This window comes from Seriola lalandi, unplaced genomic scaffold (genome assembly GCF_002814215.2).
Source record: "Seriola lalandi dorsalis isolate HSWRI2012SDOR001 ecotype SW California unplaced genomic scaffold, Sedor1 jcf7180002054374, whole genome shotgun sequence".
Taxonomy (NCBI): Eukaryota; Metazoa; Chordata; class Actinopteri; order Carangiformes; family Carangidae; genus Seriola; species Seriola lalandi.
In genome coordinates, this window is record NW_019524927.1 from 139,441 (window position 1) to 166,938 (window position 27,498).

The 27,498-nt window shown below is 41.9% G+C and overlaps 1 protein-coding gene and 1 long non-coding RNA gene across 3 annotated transcripts; one reads left to right on the forward strand and one right to left on the reverse strand.

Moving 5' to 3' along the window:
- Window positions 1–1,223: 1,223 nt before the first annotated feature.
- col1a2 (collagen, type I, alpha 2) lies at window positions 1,224–19,948 on the reverse strand. 2 transcript variants are annotated; one of them, XM_087174702.1, is made up of 50 exons: window positions 19,749–19,948; window positions 18,883–18,884; window positions 16,499–16,534; window positions 15,907–15,990; window positions 15,191–15,247; window positions 14,911–14,955; window positions 14,698–14,751; window positions 14,477–14,530; window positions 14,312–14,365; window positions 14,154–14,207; window positions 13,564–13,617; window positions 13,136–13,180; window positions 12,836–12,934; window positions 12,523–12,576; window positions 12,042–12,140; window positions 11,648–11,692; window positions 11,254–11,352; window positions 11,057–11,110; window positions 10,831–10,938; window positions 10,670–10,723; window positions 10,460–10,558; window positions 10,084–10,137; window positions 9,855–9,953; window positions 9,696–9,749; window positions 9,526–9,579; window positions 9,363–9,416; window positions 9,154–9,207; window positions 9,003–9,047; window positions 8,721–8,819; window positions 8,403–8,510; window positions 8,212–8,265; window positions 8,035–8,088; window positions 7,092–7,145; window positions 6,875–6,928; window positions 6,630–6,737; window positions 6,268–6,321; window positions 5,903–5,956; window positions 5,569–5,730; window positions 5,327–5,434; window positions 4,937–5,044; window positions 4,618–4,671; window positions 4,392–4,499; window positions 4,219–4,272; window positions 3,934–4,041; window positions 3,772–3,825; window positions 3,547–3,654; window positions 3,177–3,420; window positions 2,852–3,036; window positions 2,475–2,717; window positions 1,224–2,288 (listed from the first exon to the last, which is right to left on the reverse strand). In XM_087174702.1, the coding sequence occupies exons 1-50, from the start codon at window positions 19,816–19,818 to the stop codon at window positions 2,142–2,144; spliced, it is 4,056 nt and encodes a 1,351-aa protein (XP_087030828.1). In that variant the 5' UTR covers window positions 19,819–19,948; the 3' UTR covers window positions 1,224–2,141. The 2 variants fall into 2 exon arrangements, with proteins under 2 accessions (XP_087030828.1, XP_023264598.2); XM_023408830.2 differs by lacking the exons at window positions 18,883–18,884; window positions 19,749–19,948 and having other exon boundaries at window positions 16,499–16,605.
- On the forward strand, window positions 17,587–23,163 carry LOC111656922 (uncharacterized). Its single transcript, XR_002760906.2, has 3 exons — window positions 17,587–17,847; window positions 18,840–18,977; window positions 22,662–23,163. It is a non-coding gene; the product is annotated as an uncharacterized LOC111656922 (long non-coding RNA).
- Window positions 23,164–27,498: the final 4,335 nt, after the last annotated feature.

Consider the following 27,498-nt stretch of genomic DNA (forward strand, 5'->3'; position numbering starts at 1 on the left):
TTAATGTTGCGGTTTGTCAAGGTAGAGCTAATTATTACTACTTTATCCTTACCTTTAGGCAAGGATGAATTACCAACCAGGCAAAGAGAACATCTGCCCCAGGGACCTAGAACCCCAACCCATGGGGCTAGGTAGTACTCCATCAAAGGAGTACTGGTTGGTCTCTGAGTCTTGTGCATAGAATGAAGGAGGGGGCAAAGGGGTTAATCTGCAATAATGCATAATAAACTTTTAGACAATCATGTAAAAACTTGTAATTAGCAACTAAAGCTACTAGACAAATGTAATGGTAAAGTAAAAAAAAAAAAAGTTAAAAGTACAATATTGCCTTCTGATATGTTGATGTATTAAGTAGCATGAAGTGTAAAGTAAAAGTATCTCAAATGTGTCCTTAAGTACAATACTTGAGTAATTGTACCTTGTTAATTTCCACCATTGCTGCTGAACCATTAAAGGTCCAGTCTCTGGTTAGTTTTATACATGAAAGACACTGCAAACCCCTAGATCCTAAACACACATCTTGGGTCCAAGGCACCCAAGTCTTTGCTGCTCAGTGGTCAAAGAGAATATGTTTATTTAACATCCCCTGAAGCTAAATGTATTGTGCATAAAGCAGGGATGCTAATAGAAACATGCCACACTGCCCTCTAGTGGTTATTGAAAGTGCTGCAGGTGACCTTTTATCCGTGAATGCCTTCAATTCACATCGAACAGAGCTGCCTCTACATGCGGAGATATTATTAAATTAGTTTTCACAAATTCTGCGTGTCCCAGTTCCCTCAACACACTGAACTCAACAAAACAAGTAATTTCTGTAGAAATGCCATGTCCCCATATTGAATCTAACTAAGAGCCATGTGCATGCATCACTGCAATTCAAGCCTTGATCCAAATCACAGAAATTTATTTGGATGCAATAGCTATATTATGCAAGAAAAGGCAACATGAGAGGATGCATATTTACAAGAAACAATGCACGTTAGTAATCACACATTGGCATGGACAGTGTAAACAGAAATTTGTAAAACTGTACATTAAAATTGGATGTACCGTTGAAAAGCAAGATAAAGGGGGGAAGGTAAATCAGGATATGGCTGTGCTTCCACAAAAGGAAGATGTTTAAGTCAGTGATGATATCTAAATCATCAACCAAACTAGAACCAAAATACAGTGACACACCTTCAATAGTGTCATTAAAACATGAAAGCACTTAAGTCACTGAGTAGTGTGTTTTGGAACATTGGACATGCTTTATTTCAGAACTTTTCACAATTTATTTAAACATCTCACATATACAAAATAGGTACAATAGACTTTGTGGTGTCATTTTTTTGAGAGAGAGAGGCCGCCTAAAAACCATTCAGAATTGGATGAAATATGTGCTGTCAGTATGAACACTGGGTGTGGGATTTGAAGAGTAAAAAAGCCTGAACAAAAAACCAAAACAAAAAAAAAAAAACTTTTAGACAAAAAAAAAAAAAGAAGAACAAAACAAAATAAAACAAAACAAAAACCAGACATTAGGTTTAGGAACATTCCACCTGCTTAAAGTGGGGGAGCATCAGGGGATGAATGTAAGACTCCTCAAAGGTCAATACAAAGTAATACAGTAAAAAGTGGTTTGCTCCACAGCTGCATATTAGCACCATAGATCTCTGCTTCAAGTAACTGAGCACCTTCCGATACGGGACAAACCTTGAAGCATTAGAAGTCATAACATCTCGGTTGTGGACCCAAGTTTTGTCAATAGTATTTTCTTTAGGTACAGGCATGAGGTAGTTTAAACCTTTTTTCATGGAAATTGTGGTTTTAAACCTCCTCTTTGGAAGATATACAAAGACCACAAAGTGATGCATACTTTCAGCGTTTTTATTACACTTCTTTTATTTTTTACAAAAGGATGACATGATGTCCCACAACAAGGTGTTTTCCCGCGTCCCTTTGGGTTGCTGTATTAATTTGCATTGCACAAACGCTCCGTTCAGTCCGTTCAGTCCTCTCCGATAGTTGCCCATCTTAAGCAAGTGGATGCGCAGAGAAAAATCAGCATTCAGTATAAAAAAAACAACACAGAAAGAAGGGCAGAGATTTTGTTTTTTCGTTCTTTCTCTCTTTTTGGTGTTAATTTATCATGAGTCTATTTATTTGAAACAGACTGGGCCAATGTCCAAACCAAACTCCTGATCAGCTCCACCAATGTCCAAAGGTGCAATGTCGAGGATGGGCAGGCGAGATGGTTTATTTGTTCTGTACTCAATCACTGTCTTGCTCCACTCGCCAGTGTGTCTCTGCAGGGGAAGAGGAGAGAAAAGAGAGAATTTCAGAATAGTGTAATATTTCAAAAGGATACAAATTACACATCTTTAAGACAGCTTCGTCTCATCTAACCAAAATTGCCTTAATTTTTATGTTCATCAACAGAATCCTTTCTACTCTCATGAGGAAGAATGACAGTGAAGCAAAGAGCTACTCACAGTGCAGCCGTCCTCCAGCACGGAGAAGGTGAAGCGGCTGTTGCCCTCGGCCCTCAGCTCCACATCGTTGGAGCCCTGGAGCACCACGGCCTTCTTCAGGTTGCCGCTCTCACCATCCATGTAGGCAACGCTGTTCTTGCAGTGGTAGGTGATGTTCTGGCTAGCCTGGTTGGACAGGAGGCGCATGAAGGCGAGCTGGGTGGCCATGCTCTGGGGGCTGAGGGTCTCATCATTGTAGGTAAACTGCAGGAAGGAAAGAAAAACAGTAAGTATTTCCTATATTATTTCATATATAAAAAATATTACAACTGTTGTTGTCTGGTCTTGTGTGGTGCTGAAGCCATGTTCATTTAAACTTAAGCCAACTCCAATCTCACCTCGGTACCGCCGTTGATGGTCTCTCCGAACCAGACGTGCTTCTTGCCCTCGGTGCTTCTGAACCAGTTCTTGCGGGCGATGCTCTCAGGGTGGGCATAGATGCAGGTCTCGCGGGTGGTGAAGTCACAGAAGACCTTGACGGCATCATTGATGCATCCCTGGTTGGGGTCAATCCAGTAGAAACCTACACAATAGGAAGAGAAGAGAGTTAAATTGATGGGAAAACAGCATTTCAGGGTTTTTGTTCCAAGATGAAATAAGAAATATAAACCTTACTAAATATTGGGGTATATTAACCCCACAGTGCTATGAAGTTGAGCTTACCGCTGCTCCAGTCGGGGTGGCTGAGCTTGATGTCACGGCAGGTGCGGGCAGGGTTCTTCCTGGATCCCTCAGGGGTGAGCAGGTTCTCAATCTGGGTGTTGAGGGACTTGATGGTGGCATCAACCTCGTAGTCCTTGGCTCTCAGAGCGGGCTGATCAGCTCTGTACTCATCATATCCGGAGACATCATATCCACCACCAGCGGGGCCGGGAGGTCCGGGCAGACCGGGAGGTCCAGGAGGACCCTAAAATGGACAAGAGGGTGGATTTATTTGCAGATTGGTCCTTTACAGATGATACATCAGTGTACAGTAGAGCTAAATTGTCCAGTTTGCAAAATGATATGTCTAAGCAAATAAAGTTGTGCTTACAGCAGGTCCAACGTATCCAGGGGGTCCACGAGCACCAGGAGATCCAATAGTACCATGTCCACCAGCTCTTCCATCCTTACCAGCGGGTCCGTGGGGTCCAGAAGCTCCCTGAAGAAGAGATCATCACACCATGCATTCAAACATTTGTGTCTCTTTTGTGAAATCCTGCATCATGTACGGCAAGAAAACTATTGGTGTATTGTGAGTAATTAGGATCCCACTCACTCTGGGTCCAGAAGGTCCATTAGCTCCAGCAGCTCCAGTGTCACCGGAGGGTCCCTGAGGAGAGAGAAAGTGCATCATTAAATGACAATGTAGTGACAGCGTTAATAAAGCATATGTTGCTGTATGTTTACATGTGCATCACGATGGTGTGCAGTCACTCACAGAAGGTCCAGGCATTCCCTGGAGACCAGGATGTCCACGCAGACCCTTCATGCCTCTCTCTCCCTTGTCTCCAGCACCTCCCTTCTCACCACGGGGTCCAGCAGGTCCCTATAACACACACACACATACATGCACAGAGTCAGAAACAATATGTTGTTTCAAAAGAATACAGTTTTCATGCTCACATGTCATGTGCTATGCGCTATGAATGTGGGCAGATATAATAACATTGGTGAACTTTTAAATAGTCTGTGCATTATTATTACTATCCTATAGTGTACTTACAGCAGCTCCTCTAGCTCCAGCGGCGCCAACAGGTCCAGCGGGACCTCCGGGGCCCTAAAGACATGAAAGACAAGAGTAAAAAGATGAGTAAGGTAAGCAGACAATTGTATATTAGCTGATGTCGTGTGCTGATCTCTCAGTGCAAATTTAAACAGGTTGCTGTCTGCACTTACAGACTCTCCACGGTTTCCAGGTCTGCCAGCACCTCCAGTGGGTCCAGCAGGTCCGGGGGCACCAGCCAGTCCCATGGAACCAGAAGGTCCGGGCTCACCACGGTCTCCCTAAGCATGGTGGGAAAGGTCTCATGCAGGTCAGATCATACTATACTGTATATGTGTGTGTGTGTATGTGTGTGTGTATTTTGTATACAAACATGCTTTAAAGTGTATGAGACATTACCTTGAATCCAGGAATACCAGGACGACCAGGAGGTCCATCGTTACCAGCGTTACCCTGCGGATGGCAAAGAATGTTATAGTTTACATAATGTTATATCTTTATATCAGACTCAGATTGTTTTGAGTGCATGGACTGATCTTCAAAAGTTTGTTCAAAAGTGTTTTTGTGCAGGAGTAAATTTCAACAAAGTAATCGTACCCCTTCTAAGAGTAAGTAACATTTAAGTTAGTTGACCTCTACTTGGGATATTTTAGTACTCTCTCCACACCTGAACACTGGTCAGTATTACAGGTCATTGCACTAGTTGTTAAAGCCTTACCTCACGTCCAGCCTCTCCCTGAGGTCCGGTCATACCAGGCAGGCCAATGTTGCCAGGGGGACCACGGGCTCCAGGGGGACCAGCAGGTCCAACTCTACCAGCCTCTCCCTGTGATAGGATGCAGAGAAAAGGGTCAAATATAATCTAAGGCTTCATACTGCATATAGTACAGTATGTTATGTTTTTAAAAATACACATACAGATTGTCTATTTGTTGTTGTATTTATTGGTTAAAATAAAACCAATTAAGCTGCCACTACATATTTGGGACAACTCCATCAAGTTGAAGATGAAGGCTTTCATAGGTTCAAATGATATAATCAAAATATATAACATGGCTCTGAGATGGTCGTTGTACAGGTGGACATTTTGGGCTGTACTACTACTTACCAGAGCACCAGCACCACCAGGGGAACCACGATCTCCTCTAGTACCAGGCAGACCAACGAATCCTTGAATACCAAGAGGACCGATAGATCCAGGAGTACCAGGTGCACCCTAAGCACACAGGACAAGTATAAATGCATTGAGGATGAACTAAGGGACTATAGGTATGCAATAAAGACATACGATCAGTTATGTTTTTGTGTTCTATAGTCTCATAGTTTTTAAAAGAATTAGCTATAACTTACAGGTGGGCCAGCCTCTCCAGAGGGTCCCTTATCTCCAGATGGACCAGGTGGTCCAACCATACCCTGCTCTCCAGAAGGACCAGCAGGACCAGAGTCACCACGGAGACCACGAGGACCATCCTTACCAGCGGGACCAGCAGAACCAGGAGGTCCAACAATACCCTAAAGAGGAAGAGAGTGGGTTAATATCAAATGTGTAAGTGTGTGTTGGGTGCAAGAGTAGAATCTATGATAATTAAGAAGACAGGTTTGGCCGGGACTCTGATTCATTAACATGCAGAGTAGCTAGTGTTTAGTGTTTACTAATAAGTGTAAATATAAAATCAATACTCACAGAGGGACCAGCAGCACCAACTCTGCCAGCAGCACCAGGGAAACCAGTCAGACCCTGACATTAGAAACACACACACAATCGAAGGTTATACAGCTGTCATTGAGAACATGTGGTGTATCTGTTTGTGTGTGTCTATGTGTGTGTGTGTCAGTGGACATCAGAATTATGGAAAGAGTCTTTTCTGACCATGAAGAACAGATAAAAAAAATATAGCAAAAAAAATATGTTCACTACCTTGAAAGAGCTAATGAGGCCTGCAGAGCTAATGTGTGTGTCTAAGTGTGTATGTTTGTGTTTATACATGCTTTCATGTTTTATAGATGTAATGAGTGTGATCAGGAGGTTTTTAATGTTTCAATACTCACAGGAGGACCAGTGTCTCCACGAGCACCACCAGGTCCAGAAGGTCCAGAGGGACCCTAGATACACAGAAGAAGAAGTCAGAAATAACATTTCATATTAGAATTACCCAAATCTCATGATAACTTATAAACTAAAATCCCACTGGGGTTTAATGGCATCTAAATGCAAAGCTAATACTATATGAAAAGATTTCTCTCACTATATCATTCTGATCCAATATTAAATTTCTGTCTGAGGTCTGATGAACTTTCTGCTGCTCCCTATGCTGATTCTTGTATGTCAGACCCGCAGTATCGCAGTCAGACTATTTCTGCCAAAAGGCAATGCAAATATCATGTGTGTGTCCAATGTGAATGGTACTAACAGCAGGTCCAGACTGTCCAGCGGGTCCAGCAGGGCCAGCGGGTCCAAGTTCTCCCTTTCCTCCACCAGGTCCACGCTCTCCTCTTGCTCCAGGCTGACCATCAGCACCCTGTATGGAGGGGGAGGAACAGGGCTGGGTCAATATCTGGGCAATTGTGTGTGTATGTATTTGTATGTTGATAGTGCTTGTTAAACAGGATTTGCATATGGTATATTGTATTGTAAGGTGATGGGCTGCTGGCTTACAGGGGGTCCAGCGAATCCGGGAGCTCCAGCAGGTCCAACCTCTCCACGCTCTCCCTGTGGACAAAAGGCAGTCGGTCAGAAAGACTGTTTAGACTGTACATAAGAGCTCTATGTTGTGTTAAGGTCCTCATTTGATATTTATATCAACAGGTTATATAGAGTGAATAAGACACTGCAGATAATATTTGTTATGATGAAGTGAAGCGCAGCCACTTACAGAGGCTCCACGAGGTCCAGCGGGACCGGCAGGTCCGAAGGCACCGCTCTCACCCTGCCGGAGAAGAAAGTGAGTGTTTCATTAGCTCAGCATTGTTCCATCCATCTATCGATTAATGAATAAACCAATCTGTCCATAAATTCATATGCATGTGCAAAATCTTTTTTTAACATCAGCATTGTATGAAATACTCAAATAACTTTAACAGATATGCTATATGCTACATGCTAATAGCAGCAGGTCAATAGTAAATTTGAAAACCAAATCAACAAGTATAAATTAATTTGCAAACTTGAGTTGCTTATATAAATGCTGATTCAAATGGCAAATGGCTTTAATGATGTATTTTGCCATGTTAATGCCAAATCTATTATCAGTGTTATCGTATGTTCCCGCTACCTGGGCCGACAGGCAATAAAAAGTCAGGAAACATCACTGTAAAATCACTGCAATATGTAACCTTGACTGAGAACTTGCATTAAAAAAAGAAAATTTAAAATGTATTGTTTGTATTGTTATTGTCAAAGTTGTTTTCTGCATCTATGTTATTACCAGGTAGGTGAGCCATTGGTGTAATATTATAAAACAGCCATCAGGTGGCAGTATTGAGGTTCTAGCTTCAGACACCTTGCTACACTGGGGGCAATTGCAATTAGTGATACAGAGGAGTGGGATGTCCAAAGATAAGGTGTCTGCCATTAAAGTAAACCAGTGATTTGACATCAACAACATGTGTTAATGACTTTCATTTGTAGGTCACTAGTACAGGAGTCAGCCATCTTGAATAACAACGGTGGCAGCCATTTTTAGGTCACACAAAGGCCCCACGATATTTGTCTGTATTTGCAGTGTAAATCCTAAACACACACATTTTGGTGGTTTCTGTCAGTGATTTGTATTGTGGTAAATAACGTCCACGCATCACTTACTACATACTACTTACCTTATCACCATTGGCTCCAGTGGGTCCAGGAGGTCCAGCAGGTCCAGGCAGACCCTAGAAAGAGAGAGGAGAGGGCACTAAGAACAGGGCTGTGGCTGCTACACTCAAACTACTGGAATGAATGGCTACAATTTTTATATCATTTTGCTGAGTTTAGGATTAGAGATTTTAACTTACACGGGAACCATCTCTGCCAGCATTGCCATCAGGGCCTCTGTGTCCATTCTCTCCCTGTAGAGGGAGAGGGAGAGGGAGAGGGTGAAAGACATAGAATGATAGAGACGAAATATGTTCTCATTAGCAACCTTGAGTTATTTTGAGGGATAAACTCCTGCTAAATTTGCAGGTGATTGATTTTTGGAACTTACCTTCTCTCCCTTGGGTCCAGGAGGACCAGCGGCTCCACGCTCACCAGGCATGCCACCAGGTCCCTGAGGTCCAGGGCCACCAGCATTTCCAGCAACACCAGGCTCTCCCTGGAGACAGACAAAACGGTTAATTTTTATGGTTCATTTTTATATAAAACACAGACACTTCAATAAGCACCAAAGTGTACTTTATGTATAACATTTCTACAGCACTGACCGGATGGCAGTAAACTTGCATTTCTGTATTCAACACTTTCATCTTTAACCTTTGCTTCTTACAGTGTCCCTGGCTGGTTCAGCCATGGCACATCATCTTACCTTGCCACCATCAGCTCCAGGGGCTCCAACGGGTCCACGGGCTCCAATGGGTCCCTGAGCGCCAGAAGCTCCGGCAGCACCAGGGTTACCACGCTCTCCCTGGAGGAACACACACAGATGAGGTCAATATAATGTCTTCAGCTACTATAAGATGGTTTATAGTGTGTTTGCTTTATTCTACACATTATATACATGGAATCTAAACAAGGCTCTGTAAGTGTGTGAACCTTCAGTGGCATTGCATGCACTCTGGAAAACAAAGGCACGGTCAGGTGAACTCACCTTGGCACCACCAGGTCCAGCAACTCCCTGGTCTCCAGGGATACCCTATGGAGACATCAATGGTTGGTTAGAGATGTAAAGCTAGATCTACAGTTTTTTTGATTTACTACATATCATGGAAGAACCTGGTGTGTGTTTTTGTATCACTTACTCTGTCTCCAGCCTTTCCAGCCTCTCCAGCGGGTCCAGCGGGTCCGGGCAGACCCTGAAAATATCAAGCCACAACATCAGCACCAAGGGGATCAACAGAAGGAAGTGAGGAAGTCAGTTTTCTGGTGCTGATAAAAACTTCTCCTGAGTATAGGGTGGCACAATAGAAGCCTTTTACAATCTATATAGAAAATGATGATGGATCCAAACCTGGAAGCCAGGAGCTCCAGAAGGTCCCTGCTCTCCCTTCTCACCGGGGCCGCCCTGTAGGGAGAAAGAGAGAAGACCAATGTTAAAAATGCCACACTGATGTTTACAGTAAGAAAATCGCATCTTAAATTGAATGCTGCTTCATATATATAAGGACACTTACAGCAGGTCCCATAGCGCCAGTAGCTCCGTTGTTACCATCAGCTCCAGGGGATCCCTAAAAAACAAAGATAGGAACATGATGGATATGTGGATGGATTACATGGATATTAACATGTTCTATATTATTATAGAAGGTATATGTATATTATACATGTTTTTTTGTTCACTTACTCTCAGTCCAGTGGGGCCAGTGGCTCCTTTCTCACCAGGCTTGCCAGGCTCGCCCTGAAGGAGGTAGAATGCAGGTTAAACACAGGTTATGATAAAAGACAAAAGAAGTGATACCATTCCAAGTGCTCATTCTCCACCCTCGGTTTTGTTTTTACTTACAGAAGGTCCTTTGGGTCCGGGGAAGCCAATGTTTCCAGGCTGGCCTCTAGGTCCAGTAGGGCCAGGGGGTCCAGTGCGACCATCTTGTCCAGCAGGACCCTGGAGGAGGAAACAGGGAGTAACAAAGGAAGTGATGCTAATTGTATTTTCTGAGCAAATATGGCGATAAACATTACAGAATGAGACCCATGGAGTTGTGTTTGTAAGTGCAAAATTCAGGTTTACTTACAGCAGGTCCCTCCTTTCCTGGGGGTCCAGAGTTTCCGGGGCTTCCTGGGAGACCCTGTGGAAGATAAACAATCATCAGTCATTAAGTATGGATTGCAATGAATTTGTACTGTTACAGCTGACCCCTTGAGCACACTAGCTTTCACCAAAACCTTGGGCTCAATCGTCCACACAAGGCAAATCACATCGGACAACTGGCTTTTACTAAAGCCATTACAACACCACTGCTCCAAGCTGTTCTAATTCAGCTATCTGAATTGGCCACAGGCCTATTCTCCCTTTCATGTGTCTCTGTGAATTACTAGTCTCAGAGTGCTCACACTGAGATCAGATCCCTGTTACTGTTTCGAAAAGTGAATTTAGCAAAAAAGACTCACCCTGAGACCAGCTGGGCCAGGCTCACCAGCACGACCAGCATCTCCAGGAGGTCCACGAGGTCCAGCTGAACCAGTGGAACCACGGGCACCAGGCATACCCTAGGAGAAGGAGAACAAGAAAGTCTCACCACATGGCTGAATGTTGACTATGTTTGGAAGTAAGTAAATTTAATCTTTTATGTTGCAAGATTTTTTCATTAAAGGACTTACAATGGGACCAGTTCTTCCCTCAGAGCCAGGCATACCACGGCTGCCAGAAGCGCCCTATAGGAGACACACAGGCATTAACAGGTGATCCAGGTAACATGGCTGTGGATGTGGATCTGTATGGGTACAACACCATCCAGCAAAAATGGTGGTCTGGTACTCACTCTAGCTCCACGGTTGCCAGCAGGGCCAGTGGCACCAAGCTCACCAGTGGGTCCTCTCTTGCCCTCCTCACCCTGAGGTCCGGGGGCTCCCTGAGGTCCAGAGTTACCCTGAAGAAGGCAAACAGAGAAGGTGAGGGCCAGCAGTCATGGACAGTGTGCACGGACGTCTTCACGGTCAGTGTGGTGAAATTTCTAACTCCCAAACATGAACAGGATATGAACTTACAGGCTCTCCTTTGGGACCACCATCTCCCTTGACACCCTGAGCACCAGGATCTCCCTAAAACACAAACAGATACAATAAATAAAAAGAACAATTACCTGTGTAATTAGTGTGAGTATTTCTGCATATGAGAGTGTATGTGTACATCTATATGCTTATAAGAGGATACATATGTTTTTTGTGAATGTTTGTGGACTCACAGCCAGGCCTCTAGGTCCAGTAGCACCCTGAGGTCCCTGAGGTCCAGGTCCTCCTCTTGGTCCGGGGAAGCCAGGAGCTCCAGCAACACCGGGGGTACCCTAAATGACAGCCATGACAGACAGGTGAGCATCAGTTAGCAGCTTAAATTCAAACATCACTTTTACTTGATCTAAAAAAATATATACTTTTACTAGATGTTATTAAAATAAATATTAAAAGAAAAAAGAAAAAAAAGCATCCAGCTATAAGTGACATTAAATTACACGTTGTAGTTGAAACAACCTCATTATTTATTTGTTGTGTTGGGCATCATGGTAGAGGCCCAATTCTCATAACATGTGTGACCCTAGATGACCTTTTGACCTATGCACTGGAAACAACTTGAATACTTACAGCAGCTCCCTTGGCTCCATTCAGGCCATTAGCACCAGGGTTACCCTAGAGTGAAAGAACAAGAAATTAGAGAATCTGAAGACTGAAATATGCACTGCAACAAAAAATACAGCTTTAATATTTAATGGCTTATATTTTATGGCTTTAATATTGGCTTTTTAGAAGAATAAATTAGTGCACAAAAAAGAAACATGACTATGAAACTCTAATACTAGGCAATGAGTCAGAGGTCAAATGGACCTTTTTTACTCAAATACATTATAATATGGAATATGTGATAATGTAACTAAATTACAATAACTTTGGACAGCAATCACTGTAGGTAAAGACAAATGTTTGTTAACAATTGCTGCAGACCAGGTCACAAATGCTGGGGACATCTTTGTTTACTTACAGCGGGGCCAACGGGGCCAACAGCGCCATTGGGACCGGGCTCTCCTCTAGATCCCTGAGGTCCAGATGGGCCAGTAGCTCCAACAGGTCCAATCTCTCCCTGTAAAAAGTTGAGACACATTCATAGTCATTAACACCTGATGTATAATTGTGTTATGGCAAAAGCAGCTCTGGCAATTGAAACAATGTCATAGAAGTGTGTTTTCAAGTGATTTAAGTAATATCTTAAATGTGAGTGTTTGCAATGTATGGACTATTTACTGTATTATCAAAATGAACAGTCAAGAGTTACTGGAGCTGTTACATATGTTATATATGAGAAATCCCCTTGGGGACATTGTGTGAGGAGATATTGAGATGGTGAACACTGACGGATAGTGACAGTGCATCAGACAGATTTGAAGTAACAGAGAGTACATGTCTCTGAAAGATGGTTACATTGTATGTTAATGAGATTTGTCTCATTTTGTGATCACACCCACCTTAGGTCCGGGGCCACCGGGGAAACCTGGGGGACCAGCAGCACCAAGGGGACCCTGAGGAGAGGAGCAGTAGCCATGAGATCAGAATTTATGCCATACAGGTCAAAGTTCACATTAAGGTCAAAGATTAAAAATGTTTTTTGTCTGATAGGGCCCTTCATCAGGCCCTGGGTATAACATTACATATTATAATTTATACAATAAGATACCATTGTTGAAGTACATTCTGGATGGGTAGGTATTTCTTGAGTTTGATATTCACAAAAATGATTCATTTCACTATCACAAAGGGGATGAAAGTGCCATCACTCACAGCAGGGCCAGCGGGTCCAACATTGCCATCAGCACCACGAGCACCAGCAGGGCCAGCAGGGCCAGCACGACCTCTCTCACCAGGCAGACCACGAGATCCCTAAAGGGAGGATACATGAAAAACAGAAGTGATGAGAAAAATGTCTTTACTGCAATAATACAAGTGGGAAATGTGAAGGCTTCTATGATTAAATTTTGATAATGGTGATTACTTGTGGGACCTAATTATGATGGACTGCATTTTTTTTTTACCAAGGTTTTGGTCATAAATGGTGAATCTTGAATTTGGTCAAATACTTACAGCCAGTCCAGGGCTTCCAGCAGCTCCATGGGCACCAGGCTCACCCTTTAGGAGAAGAAGGAGAGGGTGGATTAGGGTGATGAGGCATCTGGAAGGGTCTCAGTGTTATATGGGTTAATAGGTCAAATAGAGACATTGACTGTAGCAAGTGAGGCTTAAAAAAACAGTTGGTAATGCCACACTGTATTCTGGCTTGAGTGTGTATTTTATTATTCCTGTTGCAATATTCTTAAACATGTATCTTTGTAGAAACTACAATAGACAACTCTTCTCTCTTGAGAGGTTGCTAAATTTGCTCATCAAGAGCAAACTGTGGACTAAAATCAGTTGTAAACCTATGATATCTTCAGTAGGTTGACATCAACATGGAATAAAGAAGTTAGTAGGTGCATTTGTTTTTGCAGTCATGAGGAAGGCCCACTTCTTACCTTGGCGCCAGCGGCACCAGGCTCTCCCTTGCGTCCATCCAGACCAGTGTAACCCTGAAACACAGAGAGAAAGTGATGATTGAAGATGTTTATAGAGGTCAGGCCAACTATATATCATATAGTAGGGACAAACTGAGGAGATATGGATCCTTTTTAGACAAGAGGGGAGTTGCTTTGTGGGTACACGCGGGAGAATATCCAAAGCCTCATTTGAGAAGTTACTTCCCTATCAACAAAGATTATTTATCCTAAAAGGTAGTCTCAGAGGGGGATTCACATCTGGCTCTTGCTTATATGGAAGACACCATGAAGTGACCTCAGAGATGCCAGCAGTAACGCTTGCTATTATCTGTCAATACATTCACTCTCTCATTTTTCATGAGGAGTCCTCGTGCAAGACAGCGACTAAAAAATCTTCGGTGGCGGCCATAATCTCTCCCAGTAGTGCACTTTACGGGGCACAATGCACAGCACAGGTGCGTCTTTTCCTCCATTTCATTCTGCTTTGGAATAGATTTTTAACTCAAACACGTGGGTCTCAGGTGAGCAGGTAAAGTTCCGGTCAAGCACAGGAAAAGATCAACACTCACTCTGTGTCCCTTCATTCCTGGAAGTCCAGGGGTTCCGGGGAATCCACGAGCACCCTGCAATTCAAGCAAAGAGAATATTAGTGTGACATTCAATATCCACACCATCTGTTTGTATCTGTTTGTGTGTCATTGTCCATGGTTTGATGAAAATCTCTTACCTGAGGGCCGGGGGCACCTCTGTCTCCGGGCTTGCCAGGTCTGCCATTGTTACCCTGTGAGTCAACGAAGCTGACTTTACAATTTGACATTTAAGCAACAAAAAACTACAGCAACGGCTCAGAGCCCTTGAGAAGTGCTTGCAGAAAAATAAAACATGTACGTACGTCCTCTCCAGATTTTCCGGGAGGTCCAGGGGGGCCACGAGGACCAACGGGGCCCTTTGGAAAGAAAACCAGAGAGTTAACATCCAATAGAGGACAAATGATTTCAACTATCAAGATGGTGTCACCTGAGTAAGTCTGACAAGGAAAGTTACACCAGATCCTTCCAGTTCTATTTACATAATAAACTACAGAATTGTGAATATTATGGAGGATGATCTTACAGTCTGTCCAGGCTCTCCGGGCTCACCAGCATGTCCGGTGTGTCCCTGGGATCCCTGTTGAATTAGAGGAGGCACAGCAATTAGTCATGATGTAGAGGGCATTACAAGTGCAACAGCAGATTTTATCTTGAGGTTATGGGCATGAGTAATTGGTCAAGTAGATGAAGTCAAATCATTATATAGGGTGAATTTTCAGCAGGTGTTGGCACTTACAGGAGGTCCAGGAGGTCCGGGAGGGCCTCTAGCACCCATAATACCCTGGGGAGAAGAAATGAGTCAATGATCAGTCATCTACGCTAAAGCATTTTTATCATAAATATGAAACGGCCTCATAATCAATACAATATCATAACAGCTGTATTAATAGACATGATTGTCTGGAAATGTGTGCAATGGTGTTACACATCTTGGTGAGTGTTTATGTGTGTGTGTGTGTGTGTGTGTGTGTGTGTGTGTGTGTGTGTTCGTGTGGGAGAAAGAGAGGGGCCCTCACCATGGGTCCAGGGCCGGGATCAGGGGCTTTTACACCATCGTACTGAGCAGCAAAGTTCTGTTGAAAAGCAAAAATAAACCACCTATTAATACATTTATACATACTCATCTAATAATATAGCATATCAGGACTAATAAAAATAAATAAATCATGAAATGGTCAATGTAGTTCCAGTGGTCCAAACTTGTGCCATAACAAAAATAACTTTTTCAAACATGCCATAGTTTAAATTTTCTATAGTAAATTTGCACTTCTTTTCAACTAAAAAGGGATTTACCATAAACTGCAAGTATCAAACATCAAACATATATATACATTTCAAACTTTTAAAATATTTTAATAGTAGCACTAGTAACCTTGTTATGTATTACCCATGTGTTGTGTTTTATAATGGCCTTAAGGTCATAGCAGTAAAGGATAGAAGGTCAAAGGTTATGGGGTTACAGCATCACTAATTAGGCAGTGAGGTCAACAGAGGTTAACAAAAAACATCTGTAATGTGTTTTAAAGGACTTGTCGTGGTGACACAGCATCCCGCACTGGGCAGAATGCAGGTCAGATTTCTGCATCACACAGACACATTTAGCTACTTATCCTGCACCTGACGTCATATTACAGCCAGTGCTGCACTGTCATATAAAGTTTGTGGACCATGTTTGCTGTCAAACACTGTCAGTCTAGGCTGGTTATTTTAAAAGTATAAACAGTGGACTTACTCCTCCGAGTCCAGGGGGACCAGGGGGACCAGAAGGGCCAGGGAGTCCGGGTTTGCCATCTCTTCCATTTGGGCCCTGAGGACCCTGTAAAACACAGATGATGTTGTGAGTTGAGACTGCTATGGAGGGAACAACTGCTGATGGGTGACGATGCTGCTATAAAATAAACACTGTGATTCTGCAGGAGCTGAAAGACTTTTCAATTTGTATTTCATAAATAAAAAGATGCATTATAGATGTATAAACTAGATAAAGATGAACCACTGTTGTAGCAAATTGTGTTATTGTAAATAATGACCATAAACTTAATTTCAGCAACAGTGGATAAGAGTAAAAAAAAAAAAAATTTTTGGCAATAAAATGAATCAGTCCAATGCTCTGCTGAATATCACCTATAATATCTGTTCATATTAATGTTATCATCATCAGCCATAAGGCTATGGGTGGTGTAAACAAAGGGGTGTGGCCTACTTAGGTTAAAAGGTCAAATGACGTCAACAAACACTGTGGCAAAGATGCTTCATAAATATACTAGACTGAATAATTTAATCACATATTTGATCAAAGGCAGCAGAGTTTCAGTTCAGCTTACCCTGTCACCTCGAGGTCCTTTCTCTCCTCTGGGACCCTGCGGCAGAGAAATCACCCGTCAGACCAAAACACAGAGCAGATGGCTCAGCTCAGCTTATTGCTTTAACAACATGTCAACTCCAAACTGTTCCTCTAGCAAAGCAAAAGGCTGGTGTCATCTGAACTAAACTAAATATCACTCCAAGAAAATCAGAAAACCCAGATTTGAATTGCATTCAAATGATCTGGTTCATGTTAATATATCAATAAAATGTGTATGTAAGCAAACTTGACCTTACAGTGAGAGGACAAGCAAGTTTAAAACACATTTCAGTGATGAGACAAGATGTACTCATAATCTAAACTAGTTTATTTGATGTCTGATATGCCACACTGTAGGTGCTAAATGACACATAAGAACAACATTATGTGCTCACCTTGACTCTTCCCTAAACAGAAAAGAAGATAAATAAATGCAAAATTTATTTATTCAGTCTTTTCAGGGTTTCTCAGGTCATTTGATGTGTAGGCTATATCGAACATTCAGCTTAACCTTTGCATAAGCGTGAAAAAAAAAAAAATCTACGCATGCAATATTCTGTGATACTATCAAAAATATGTAAAACATGCTCATGCAGATTTCAGGAATGAAAATGAAAGTACAACAGAGCAATGAGCATCTGAAGTAAATGATCCACATGTGCACATAGATGCAAACCAGACTCAACAACCTCTTAGCAGTAACAGCATGTTAGTGCATGGAACATTAAAAGTTCTGAGTTACCAGAACCACACAGTGCAAACTGCACCTTTAAAATACTAAAATGCTACTGCTGAAGCTGTACCACACTGAGAGGTGTTTCATTTTAAGCAATCTCAATTATGAGCAGAATCATTTTCACTAGACAGGCCTCAGTCCTACATTCATTAACAATCCAGTCATTAATTTCTTTTTATAAGTTTTATCTGAGCTTAAGACCTCAATCTTTACTAACTGGTTTGAGACCAGCTTTCCTTTCCTAAGTCAAATCCAGATCAAGAAGCAGAGGAAAGCTCCAAACTGACCCAAAGCCAGCTGTTAGGAGCAAACCGCCCTCTGCCCCCTCTCTGATGTCCTCAGAAAGGATCCTTTGTGCCAGGCCCCATGGGTGCCTCAGCAAGGTGGTTTTAGCTTTCATTGACACAAACCTTTAGCCAATAGGACCCTCACCTATCCGTGGACAGGAAGGGAGAAAACTGCAAGAAATAACTTTGGTTCGGGGACTGAAATTCCTAAAGGAAACACTCTGCCATCGTTGAGATAACCGACAAGTCTCTCCTGTCATGGAAGCAGCTCTCAGCGTTTAAAAGGCAACAGGCAAAAGTGACAAGGTAAAGCTATCTTTAAGATGTGTTGCTTTCATAACTGCATGCGTGTGTACTAACCGAGTCTGTGGCGTTGGAGAGACGAGGAGGAGGAAGAGGGAGAAGAGGAGGGTGGGGAGAGAAGAGGGAATACTCCGTTAGAACACGATAAGCAATTTTAGAGCAAAACAGTTACCTGAAAAAGAAACAATGTCATTTCCATCCATCTCTATATACTTGTTCGATGTGTTAACATCCTGCTACAGGTCCATGGAAAGTCTAAAAAGAGTCTACACAAGTTTGCACACAGAATGTCTCCATGTAGAAAATCATTATGCACAACAACCATGTTAGCGTTTAATAACCTCATGTTCAAAGAAAAATGCACCTTAGAGAATATTCAGTGTGAGATAGAAAGTCAGGCTTTCTGTGTATGACTCAGGGCCTCAACCTTCATGTGTGGCACAAACACTTTGCCCGGAGTCTGTAAGAACACAACTGTACCTCGAAATGCCTAACAAATCTTTCTTTCGTGCCTGAAACAATAAGCCTTCCCGCATTGTTTATTTGTTGACTGCCTGCCTGCTGTGTAATGTTTCTAAGCTCATGTCTAATAGTGTGCCTGAGGGGCCGTCTGTGCACAGTGTATGAATCACAGAAAACTGTCTGACTCTGTAATGTGAATCTCAGCGTTCAATAGCATTCCAGATATTAAGGCTCCCCAGGATGCCAACAGGCCTGAACAGGTAGTGTATGTCCTAGGGACAGGAATAGTTATCCAGCTACTGCCGACCCCTGTTACTGGGGACTGTATGAAATCTATACAATCGGTACAATATAATTAGAGGTGCATACAAAGGTGATAAAAAGCGGCATAAGTGGCAAAAAGGTGACTTTCAGTCCAATTAGAAAGACAGTTGTTATTCAGAATTGTTAAATTGTTTTAATTTGGATCATCTGAAGACTGTAGCCTTCATTCATGGCTGATGGTTGTATCTCACATCTACACCTCCCTGCAGGTGGACATCAGCTGACCTGTCTGACTGTGGATCACCTGGTCACAGCTGGCGTTGGCACACCTGGGACCCCCCTATGAACTCTAACATGTTGTGCCCAATCTGGACCACAAGGCAGCGCCGTTGGACCTTCAAAGTGATGTGAGACTACTGTTTTCCCTATTTGATTTGCTATACTGATGAAAAAAGTGCAGGGAGGCTTCAAATTACATGCGTATCTTGTGACTTTATCTTTAAATGGTTATTTGATTCAAATATCTATCTAATATCTCTATAATATATATAACTATGCGAGGATTAGCTGTAAAGAGGGTCAGAGGCTATTTAGCTTAAAAATATAAAAAAACTGAAATATGTTCTAATTTACTATCATTTCTACTAAAGATTTGATAAATACATTTGTCTCTTCAGGGAGGAGAAAAATTAAGTGGTGCCAAGTAGATGTTTGCACCCATGGCCACCAGGGGGAGACATTGCATTTTCCTATAATAAAGAATCATTCCCTGGACGTCTGGATGGAACAATGTGTACAACGCCCCACAAAGTTTTTCATCCCATGTCTAAAAGAAAATTCACATTTAGCCTATTTTCATGCACTAAAAGCTTTGAAAGGACACTAGGTTGACTACTTATTCATCTCTTTCAAAGCGACAAAACTTTTTTTTGTCAGGAGTGAAACTTCTCCCTCTCGGGAACTAATCAAATAATAATTGTATCCTTGGAAAAGAAAAAGTGAAGAATCCTCTGCACGAGCTCAATCCGATGAGTTTAATTCAGCAGTGCTTTGAGCTGTCTTCACGTTGACCTTGATGTAAGTCCAAAACAAAAGCCAAGCGCAAGATCCTCAAGCAGTGGGACCCGGAAAAAAAACGATATCCATCACAGAGAAAAAGAGCAGATATTCAAACTTACATTGACATGATGCTAGGTATGAAGTTACTGCAAGCAGCAACAGAATCCGGGTATCCACAAAGCTGAGCATGTCTACGCAGACATGCAGACTCCTTGTGCTGCTGAGCCCCTGTTTTTAAACCACCTTCAGGCAGGCATACAGTTGTGGTGACAAGAGTAACTCCAAACTTAGCAGAAACCTGCTGCCGTGATGCTAGAATAATAAAGTTCTATCAGGCCTATTTATACGGCAGGAGGGTCCCTGGTCTGCGTGTCAAAAGTCAGCCCACCGGCCAATCAGAGAGCAGAAACCCAATCTGACTCCCATCCCTCTGCAGCTCAGAGTCAGTCATGTGGTCCTGCATCTCCCAGCCTCCTCTCCACCAGAACCCGTTTGGCAAAGCTTTGGCGATGATGACGAGTGCAACGTTTTAATTAGATCCATTCTTTTTGAGGACGTGGACAGCGTCGAGGTTTAAAAGGGAGAAGAAGGCCTACGTTTTTTCCCTTTTTTACGGGCTGCAGTGAATCCGGAGTGTCACTACCGAGATACAGGCGCCCGGTGTGCAACTTTGTGCGCAGTTTAGATTTGTGCGTAAAAATGTGTCCGTATCATTTGGCACCGGGAGGGCCTGGGTCTTCTCTGCTGCGTTGGATTTTATAGGAAAAGTTACTTTTAGAGACAGTTTAGGATTATCTAGTAAAACGTTGCTGATCTGTTGGAATTGGACCTGTAGTGTGTCGTTTTTACGCGCGGATTTATTGAAAAGAAAAAAGATATATCAACCTTATTTTTCATTGATTTGGAAGGTATTCTTGTGGAAACTTTGCTATATTAGTGTAGTGTGTGGCTTTTGTCCATACATGCAGCCAAGCAGTTTTTGTGTCTTTTTTTTTTTTTTTCTTCCACATATGCACCAAGCATTTCCAAACCATTTTCCCCCTGTGTGTCAAAATAAAAGTATGTTTCTGTCCCTACATCTGATCTTTTTGTTAAGAGTGTCTGGATATTGAACAAACTAAAAGCAATCTGTCAGTGGAATGCAGCGGTTCACATACAACACACTAATACTGCTGGAGATCCAGTCTGACAAAAGACAGGTGTGAAGGAGAGATCTAGTCTCAACCCCTCACCCTCTCCCTCTCTCTCTGAGCAGCTCTTACCTGCCCACATGACCAGACATGTCATCTACTCTACCACCGCTCTAACAACACTCAGCGTGGCCCTTGTACACCTAATATTACACACCCACTGCCCATTCCAGTGAGTAAAGCACATAATCCTATAAGTATTTTATAGAGAAATGCAGTGATGTACTCCATGTTTAAACACTTGCACGCTTACTCAATTTTCATGGTCAACTGAGAAAATCTATTGATGAAAGAACAATAGAGGGAATGAGAGCTTTTTATGAAGTTTAAGTCGTTGTGGCACAGAAGGAGAAGCCTTGTGTCTTAGCATATGTGAGTAAATCAGTTATAGTTTAACCATTTATATAGATAATCATCTCCTCAAATCCTATTCTGTGCCCTGTAAAGGAGATTCCCTGCAGGTTTTGTCTACTAAGGAAAATGATTGTGATGCTTAAATGCTTGAAGAAAACATGAAGAAAGGTGGTACAGGTGGAGTGGAAAATGATCACCACTTCCTCACTCTACTGAGCTTGTCTGGGCTTTTATACTGTATGTCATAATAGCTATATGTAAAGCTTGTGTCTGAATTATTTAACTTTATTCTAATGTCCTTTTTCTTGCAGCATGTTGTAGTAAAGGCACGTTTATTAGTGCTCAGTGAGCCACGCAGAATGAGCACAGGTTACATCCTGGCTCCATTCTCTTACAGTTTACTGATCCTTTCTCAAACAACTGCACAACTCTTATTTTCCTCCTACAGACAGGCCTGTTCTCTGTCCTCCCCCTCTGTGCCAAAAAAAAGAAGTCATTATTGGACACTCCCGACCGCTTCACCTCAACTCTTCCCTGAGTCAAACTGGAGAGATAGAAAGAGCAAAAAGAGGAGGAGGGGCGAGTGAGATGAAATGTGTTTTAAAGATGGCAGAGCTCCCACTCACTGCAGAGTTACATTCTCATGTTTGTTGAGGAGCTAAAGCCTTGAAGTAGCTGGAGAGACCAGACAGGCGGCGTAGGAAATCAAAGATGGCTGCAAAGCTCCACATCATCAGACTTTTGTCTCTTGATTCTGCCACATTCCACATGAAACAGCCAATTATGCGTTGCCCTGTTGTCAAGAGTTGCATTTCATAGACATTCAGAAACGTGATTTGTTTAAATAAATGAAAAAACATTTATTAGAAAATAAAGAAATATGAATAAATTGATTTAACTCTGGAGGTAAAGGGTGATGAAGAGGGCAGCAGATGCACCTCAATACCACCAATTTACCTTGAGATTAAAATGCTCCACTGTTATTCATTTTATCATACATTTTCCAGTAAATAAGCATAGCATAGCATTTTCAGTCAACCAAACCCCTTTCCTTCGAGAACGTGAGAGTGTCTTGTGGGTTGAAACATTTATCACTGGGATCAGACAGATACAGATCTGCTTCTTGATTGAAGGTCAGCAGAGGTTATTGTTGCCGGTCCATCTTCAGCTGCTGTTTGACTGTTGGTGGACTCAGATAGCAAATCTTTAACCACTGAGACATATTACACTGAACTCTTCGGAAACAATTGCACACGGATCTGGCAGAAGTTGTGTTAACCACAGTTCAACCATTGGTCAAAGTTGCCTTCAAAGTTCTTTGTTCAAGAAATACATGAAAGAAAGTTTTCAGAGGCAAAAAGAAAAGAAAACAAAGTGAAATATAACCAGATTATATTATATTCATCCCTTGACCTGAAGACTTTTCTATAAATCGTTCAGCCATTTTGAATCTAACATCTCGCTCCTCTCCCCTTCTGTCTCCCATAGTGCTACCAGCTGGGCCTGCAGACAGATTCCTCCAGATGTGCTGCGCTCTGATTGGCTCTCTAGGTTGTTTCCTCGCTGGCCTCAGTCACTGAGTCTCATATTTCCATTCTGATGCAGAAGAAAGCGCTGAGGATTATGGGCGGAGCAGGTCCTCTCATGTCAGGGGTGGCTGTCCACCTGTCAGCCAGCTGGTAAGGAAACAGCACACAACTAAAAAGCAAAGGAGGAAACAAGATTTGATCTGCTGTATGCAGAGATGGAAATGTATAACTATTGCATCAAATACCTGAGTATATCTGATGTTATCATGTCATAATCATGTCATACTGTGTCTATAAACAGTCAAGATTAGATGGTAACACTTGAAATAATGCAAAATCTGAAAAACAGGCTGAATGTTAGTATTGTTCATTATAAGACACGTTAATGTGCAGCATGCAGATATTCTGTGCAAGATTATCATATCAGATAGGAAAATAAAACATGCAACTGTGAAATTTCACGGTATCGTGCAGCACTATCCTTGATATCAAATCCCCGATAGATTTGGCACATGATATGCAGCTTCACATGAGAGTGCTTGGAGGTCACACTTTATTAAAATTGTGTTTTAAAATGGAAACAGAAGCAAAAGATCATCACATGCTGAGATGCTTGTCTTTGTCAAAAAAGAATCTCAAGTGCAACTATGTGAACAATTTCATCAGGTTCACGAACCTAAACCTGAAGGATATCAACATACATTATTAATATATAGACATATGTTTCTGCAGTAAAATAAAGTAACTAGAATAGATATGTTGCCCACACACACAGACACTGGCAGCTGTCTGCAGAGGAAGTTTAGTGATAGAGAGAGAGAAAGAGAGAGTTAGTGATTAAAGAGGAGGAGCACACACACACACACCTATAATCCTTTCACCGATTGAAGCAAAGAGAGAGAAGACAGAGATGAGAAAAGATCAAGAAAAATGGTTGAAGGTTGGAGGAAGTGGAGAATGATGGGTAAAAAGGTTCAGACACACTGCCCTCTGTGACACTCACACACAGAGATAGGCCCTAATTAAACAGGGCACTGCATGCGCACGCACACACACACACACACACACACACACACACACACACACACACACACACACACACACACATACACATCAGCAGACATGCAGGGGCGGTTGAGGTTTTCAAATTACAGCCTATATTCCAGGCAGTATTTCTCTTTCTCTGCTCTGAACGCTTGCAACTAACTTTCCACTCAGGAATACTGACAGGGATACAAGAATAAAAACTAGAAACTATGAAACTTAGGTCTATGATAAAAAATGCTTTTGTTAAACGATGACATTTTAAGCTGTGGAGTGTAGCAAAGTGAGAATTAGCAGTTGCCACCAAATAGCACAACATTGTTTTCTCCAAGCTCTTAGCCGCCACCGATTTCACGTGGTGCTCTTGTGAAGCTGGTTTGCTTAGAACAAAGACTAATAAAAAAGAACGATAGTAAAACGAGCTTCACCAGCGCCTCCAATCCATGATAAATTCACACAGTATAACTTGCTTTTTAAATCTGCCCAAAAACTGAAGTGCAAAAAGAACATGTAGTTTTACAGGTGGGTATATGCCTTTGGCCAGAACCAGGCTAGCTGTTTCCCTCTGTTTTCATTCATTGTGCTAGGCTAAGCTAACCAGCTGCTGGCGATATAGCGTCAAATTAACTGGACAGGCATGAGAGTAGAAATGCTCTTTCTTAAACTACACAATGATAGACTGAGTGACTGTTAAATGGAGACTGCATACTATGGCCACAAGTGGACAAAGACACTGAATTTCACTTAATTTCCTAAGATTTCAAGTAAGCAGTTATGCCAAAGCATAGTGTACACTGTAAACTAGTGTACAGCAGCAGGTAAGTTTGCTAACGTTAGCCACCGTAAGCTACTGATTGTACAGACCGTTTTAGCTTGTAGCTAGCAGCTGCATTTTTTTTTTTTTCAAAGATGCATAGGTTTTTGTCAGTTCTTTTATAAACAGGTACGAATTATCGCTTTAAACCCAAATAAAAGATAAAAAATAAATTAAATAAAACAAAGCAAATAAAAGAAAAGTAATATTGGCTGCTTTAGTCCATCAAATGAAAAGAATTTAGATATCTTGTGCATCATTTTACACACATTCCCCCCGAAATTCAGCTTGACATATTTTGTATCTTTGGAAACTTTAGAATACATTTTTGGATTTTGAACAAAGCTTGACTGCACAACATGAGTGTGTAATGACTTGTACACTGTTGGAGGAGTCTTTATTTTACAAAGGCAATAAGTGAACCACTGCTCATCATTAGCAACAGTTCACAGAAAGTACAACATTTAAGTGTGCTGATTTATTTCTTCAGCACAAGGCGACGTTCCTCTCTGCTGTTCAGAGGAGAACCTGTATGCTGCTGGCACTTGCACAAGTGTTTAAACGTGATGAAAAAAAGGCAGGCTGAGTCAAAGAATTCAGCTCTCTTGTTGGCCCCGACAGGCCTGAGCGCATATCAGCATGCTGAGGCCACCGGCATCATATTCACCCTGCTGACTGACTGTGTAGCACCCAGGAAGGAAGGAACTGGGGGAGAACTAGTAAAAGACAGGCCAGGCTTTTTAAGGAGCACTCATTTACTTTAAGTGCTTTAAATTATACAACACTCTGGCCAAGTTTGTGATGTGTCTATGAGTATGGAACGCCTTTTCTTCACCCAGTCCAGTCCTTCTCTTGCTTTTCCTGTTTTCCCTCCTACCCTACGTTTCTCATATCATTTCAGTGTCTCCCCGAGCCTCCATCACCAACTCTGTCTTTGTGTCTCTTCCTCCTTTTCTGTCTTCACTCCCTCAGGTTACCACATCTGCATGCTGTTTCCAGTGGAATAAATATCTTGAGCGTTTAGACTTTAGGGGGGCGGGGTTATTGAAGAGTTGGTGTAATGTAAGTTTGGGAGTGGGCGCAGGGAGGGAGTGTGAGATAGGGGCAAGAGAGAGTATAAATATGTGGCAGGCAAGACAAGCGAGTATGGCGGAGAAGATGAGTCAGAGAGGAATGGTTCTTCCACTTCTCAAACTGAGGCTCTACTGAACGAGGCTTCTTACGTGTTTCTTGTACTGTTCGTCAGTGCATTTATCAAAAAGCAAAACCAATTCCCCCCAAAACCCTCTCTGTCACTGAAAGAGCTAAAGTGACGACGATGAAACGTGAGAATCACAAAAAAGTAGAAGGCAAGCGGATGAAAGTCAAAGAAGGGAACCTCCCTTGGCTGGGACTAACACATGGTTAGATTTGCCTGTGTGTCCACATGACTCAGAGTCTGGTCAGCAAAGGCATAATAAACGTGACAGAAATATCCCCACACAATGTCACCAGAGTCCATGGCAGGCAGTTAATTGCTAGATAGAGCTGGGTCGTGGTTTTAGACAGGAAAAAAAGTCCAACTCATAAGAGTAGAGCAAGAAACTGTCCATATATGTATATATTTTTATATATATATATATATATTCTTTTAATGTCTTTTTTCTTTTGAAAGGTTGTGTAAATATGCAAAGGAGGGATGAGTTAAGGAAGATAATTTTATTTGTTCAGTCCAGGTTTTGGTGGACATACTGTAGATAAAGGTCAGGAGGATTGCTCTTAAAATGAGGAAAGGTAAGGTGTGCAAAGGTAACAAAAGTCCACATACCAGTGTCTCTAAAACTCACTAATCAGCATGTTATATCTTGATGGTTTAATATGCACAAAATCAGAAGAATAAAAGCATCTAGTTGTAGTTAGCCAGATTTTGGACAGAGCCATGCTATCTGTTTCTCCCTGTTTCCAGTCTTTATGCTAAGCTATGCTAAGTGCGCCTTCGACTCTAGTTTCATATTTGGCTTTAGGACATGAAAGTGGTATAAAAAAATCTCTATCGAAAACAAAACAAAACAAAAACAAAAAAACTATAGTTTCCCAAAATTAATACCCAATAATTCCCAGTGAATTGTAACTCAGCTGTTATGGCTTCTCAAAATGAATGCATCATTGCTTCATTACTTCAAGAAAAAAAGTCATATTTAGAGCATACTTATATTAATACTCACATCCATATATCGATATTTTAACCCCCAACTTAGCATGATTCCTCCATGTGGTAGGGAAAGATTCATTAACTTTTACTTAAATTATTATGTGCATATGACACAGTAAACTCATAAGCTCTAACAGCATTGTCTGTTTTTTTATATATCAAATACCTCCTTTTTTTAAGGAAGCATAGCAAACCTTTATCTCCTCGCTTCTTCTAATAGTATGTCTTTAGTTTCCCTGTGGCCGTCACAAACATTTACATATCAGTGTGGACATTTGTTTCCAAAAAAAAAACCCTTTTATCTTTAAATTAAACTTGTTATTGAGGTTAGCTTGTTTTTTTTCTGGTTGGATTAAATGTTAGCATCTGACTGCAGTAAATGTGACACTCGCAAATTGGAAGTGTGTGTTTATGTGGAATCTGTGTAAGCAAATGATTAGTGTTTACTGCCATATTACCATGCATTGTATGGACAATACAGGACTTGCAGGCTGCGTGAAGAAGCCATAGTGCTGTTTCGTAAAGTCGGTGTGTGCTGGCTCTTGAAGGGTTAAGCTGAGCTCAGTCATGGCGAGTGGAGGGGCGAGCGCTGAAATCTTTTCCATATTACAGCACACATGAGGAACACATTTAAGTGAGTTCAGCTGTCTGGAGTCTCTCTCTTTCTCTCTCTCTCCCTCTCTCTCTCTCTCTTTCGCTCTCTTTGGCTGGTTAGGGGCAAGTTCAACACAGCCGTATATCATTACA

Coding starts and splice junctions, on each gene's coding strand:
- col1a2 (XM_087174702.1), bottom strand. CDS start 19,818: ATGCTCAGCTTTGTGGATACCCGGATTCTGTTGCTGCTTGCAGTAACT. Junction 10,138..10,459: donor CTGGCCCAGCTGGTCTCAGG/GTGAGTCTTTTT, acceptor TATCTTCCACAG/GGTCTCCCAGGAAGCCCCGG. Junction 6,929..7,091: donor CTGGACCTCGTGGAGCCTCT/GTAAGTGGCTGC, acceptor TTTTGTCCACAG/GGAGAGCGTGGAGAGGTTGG.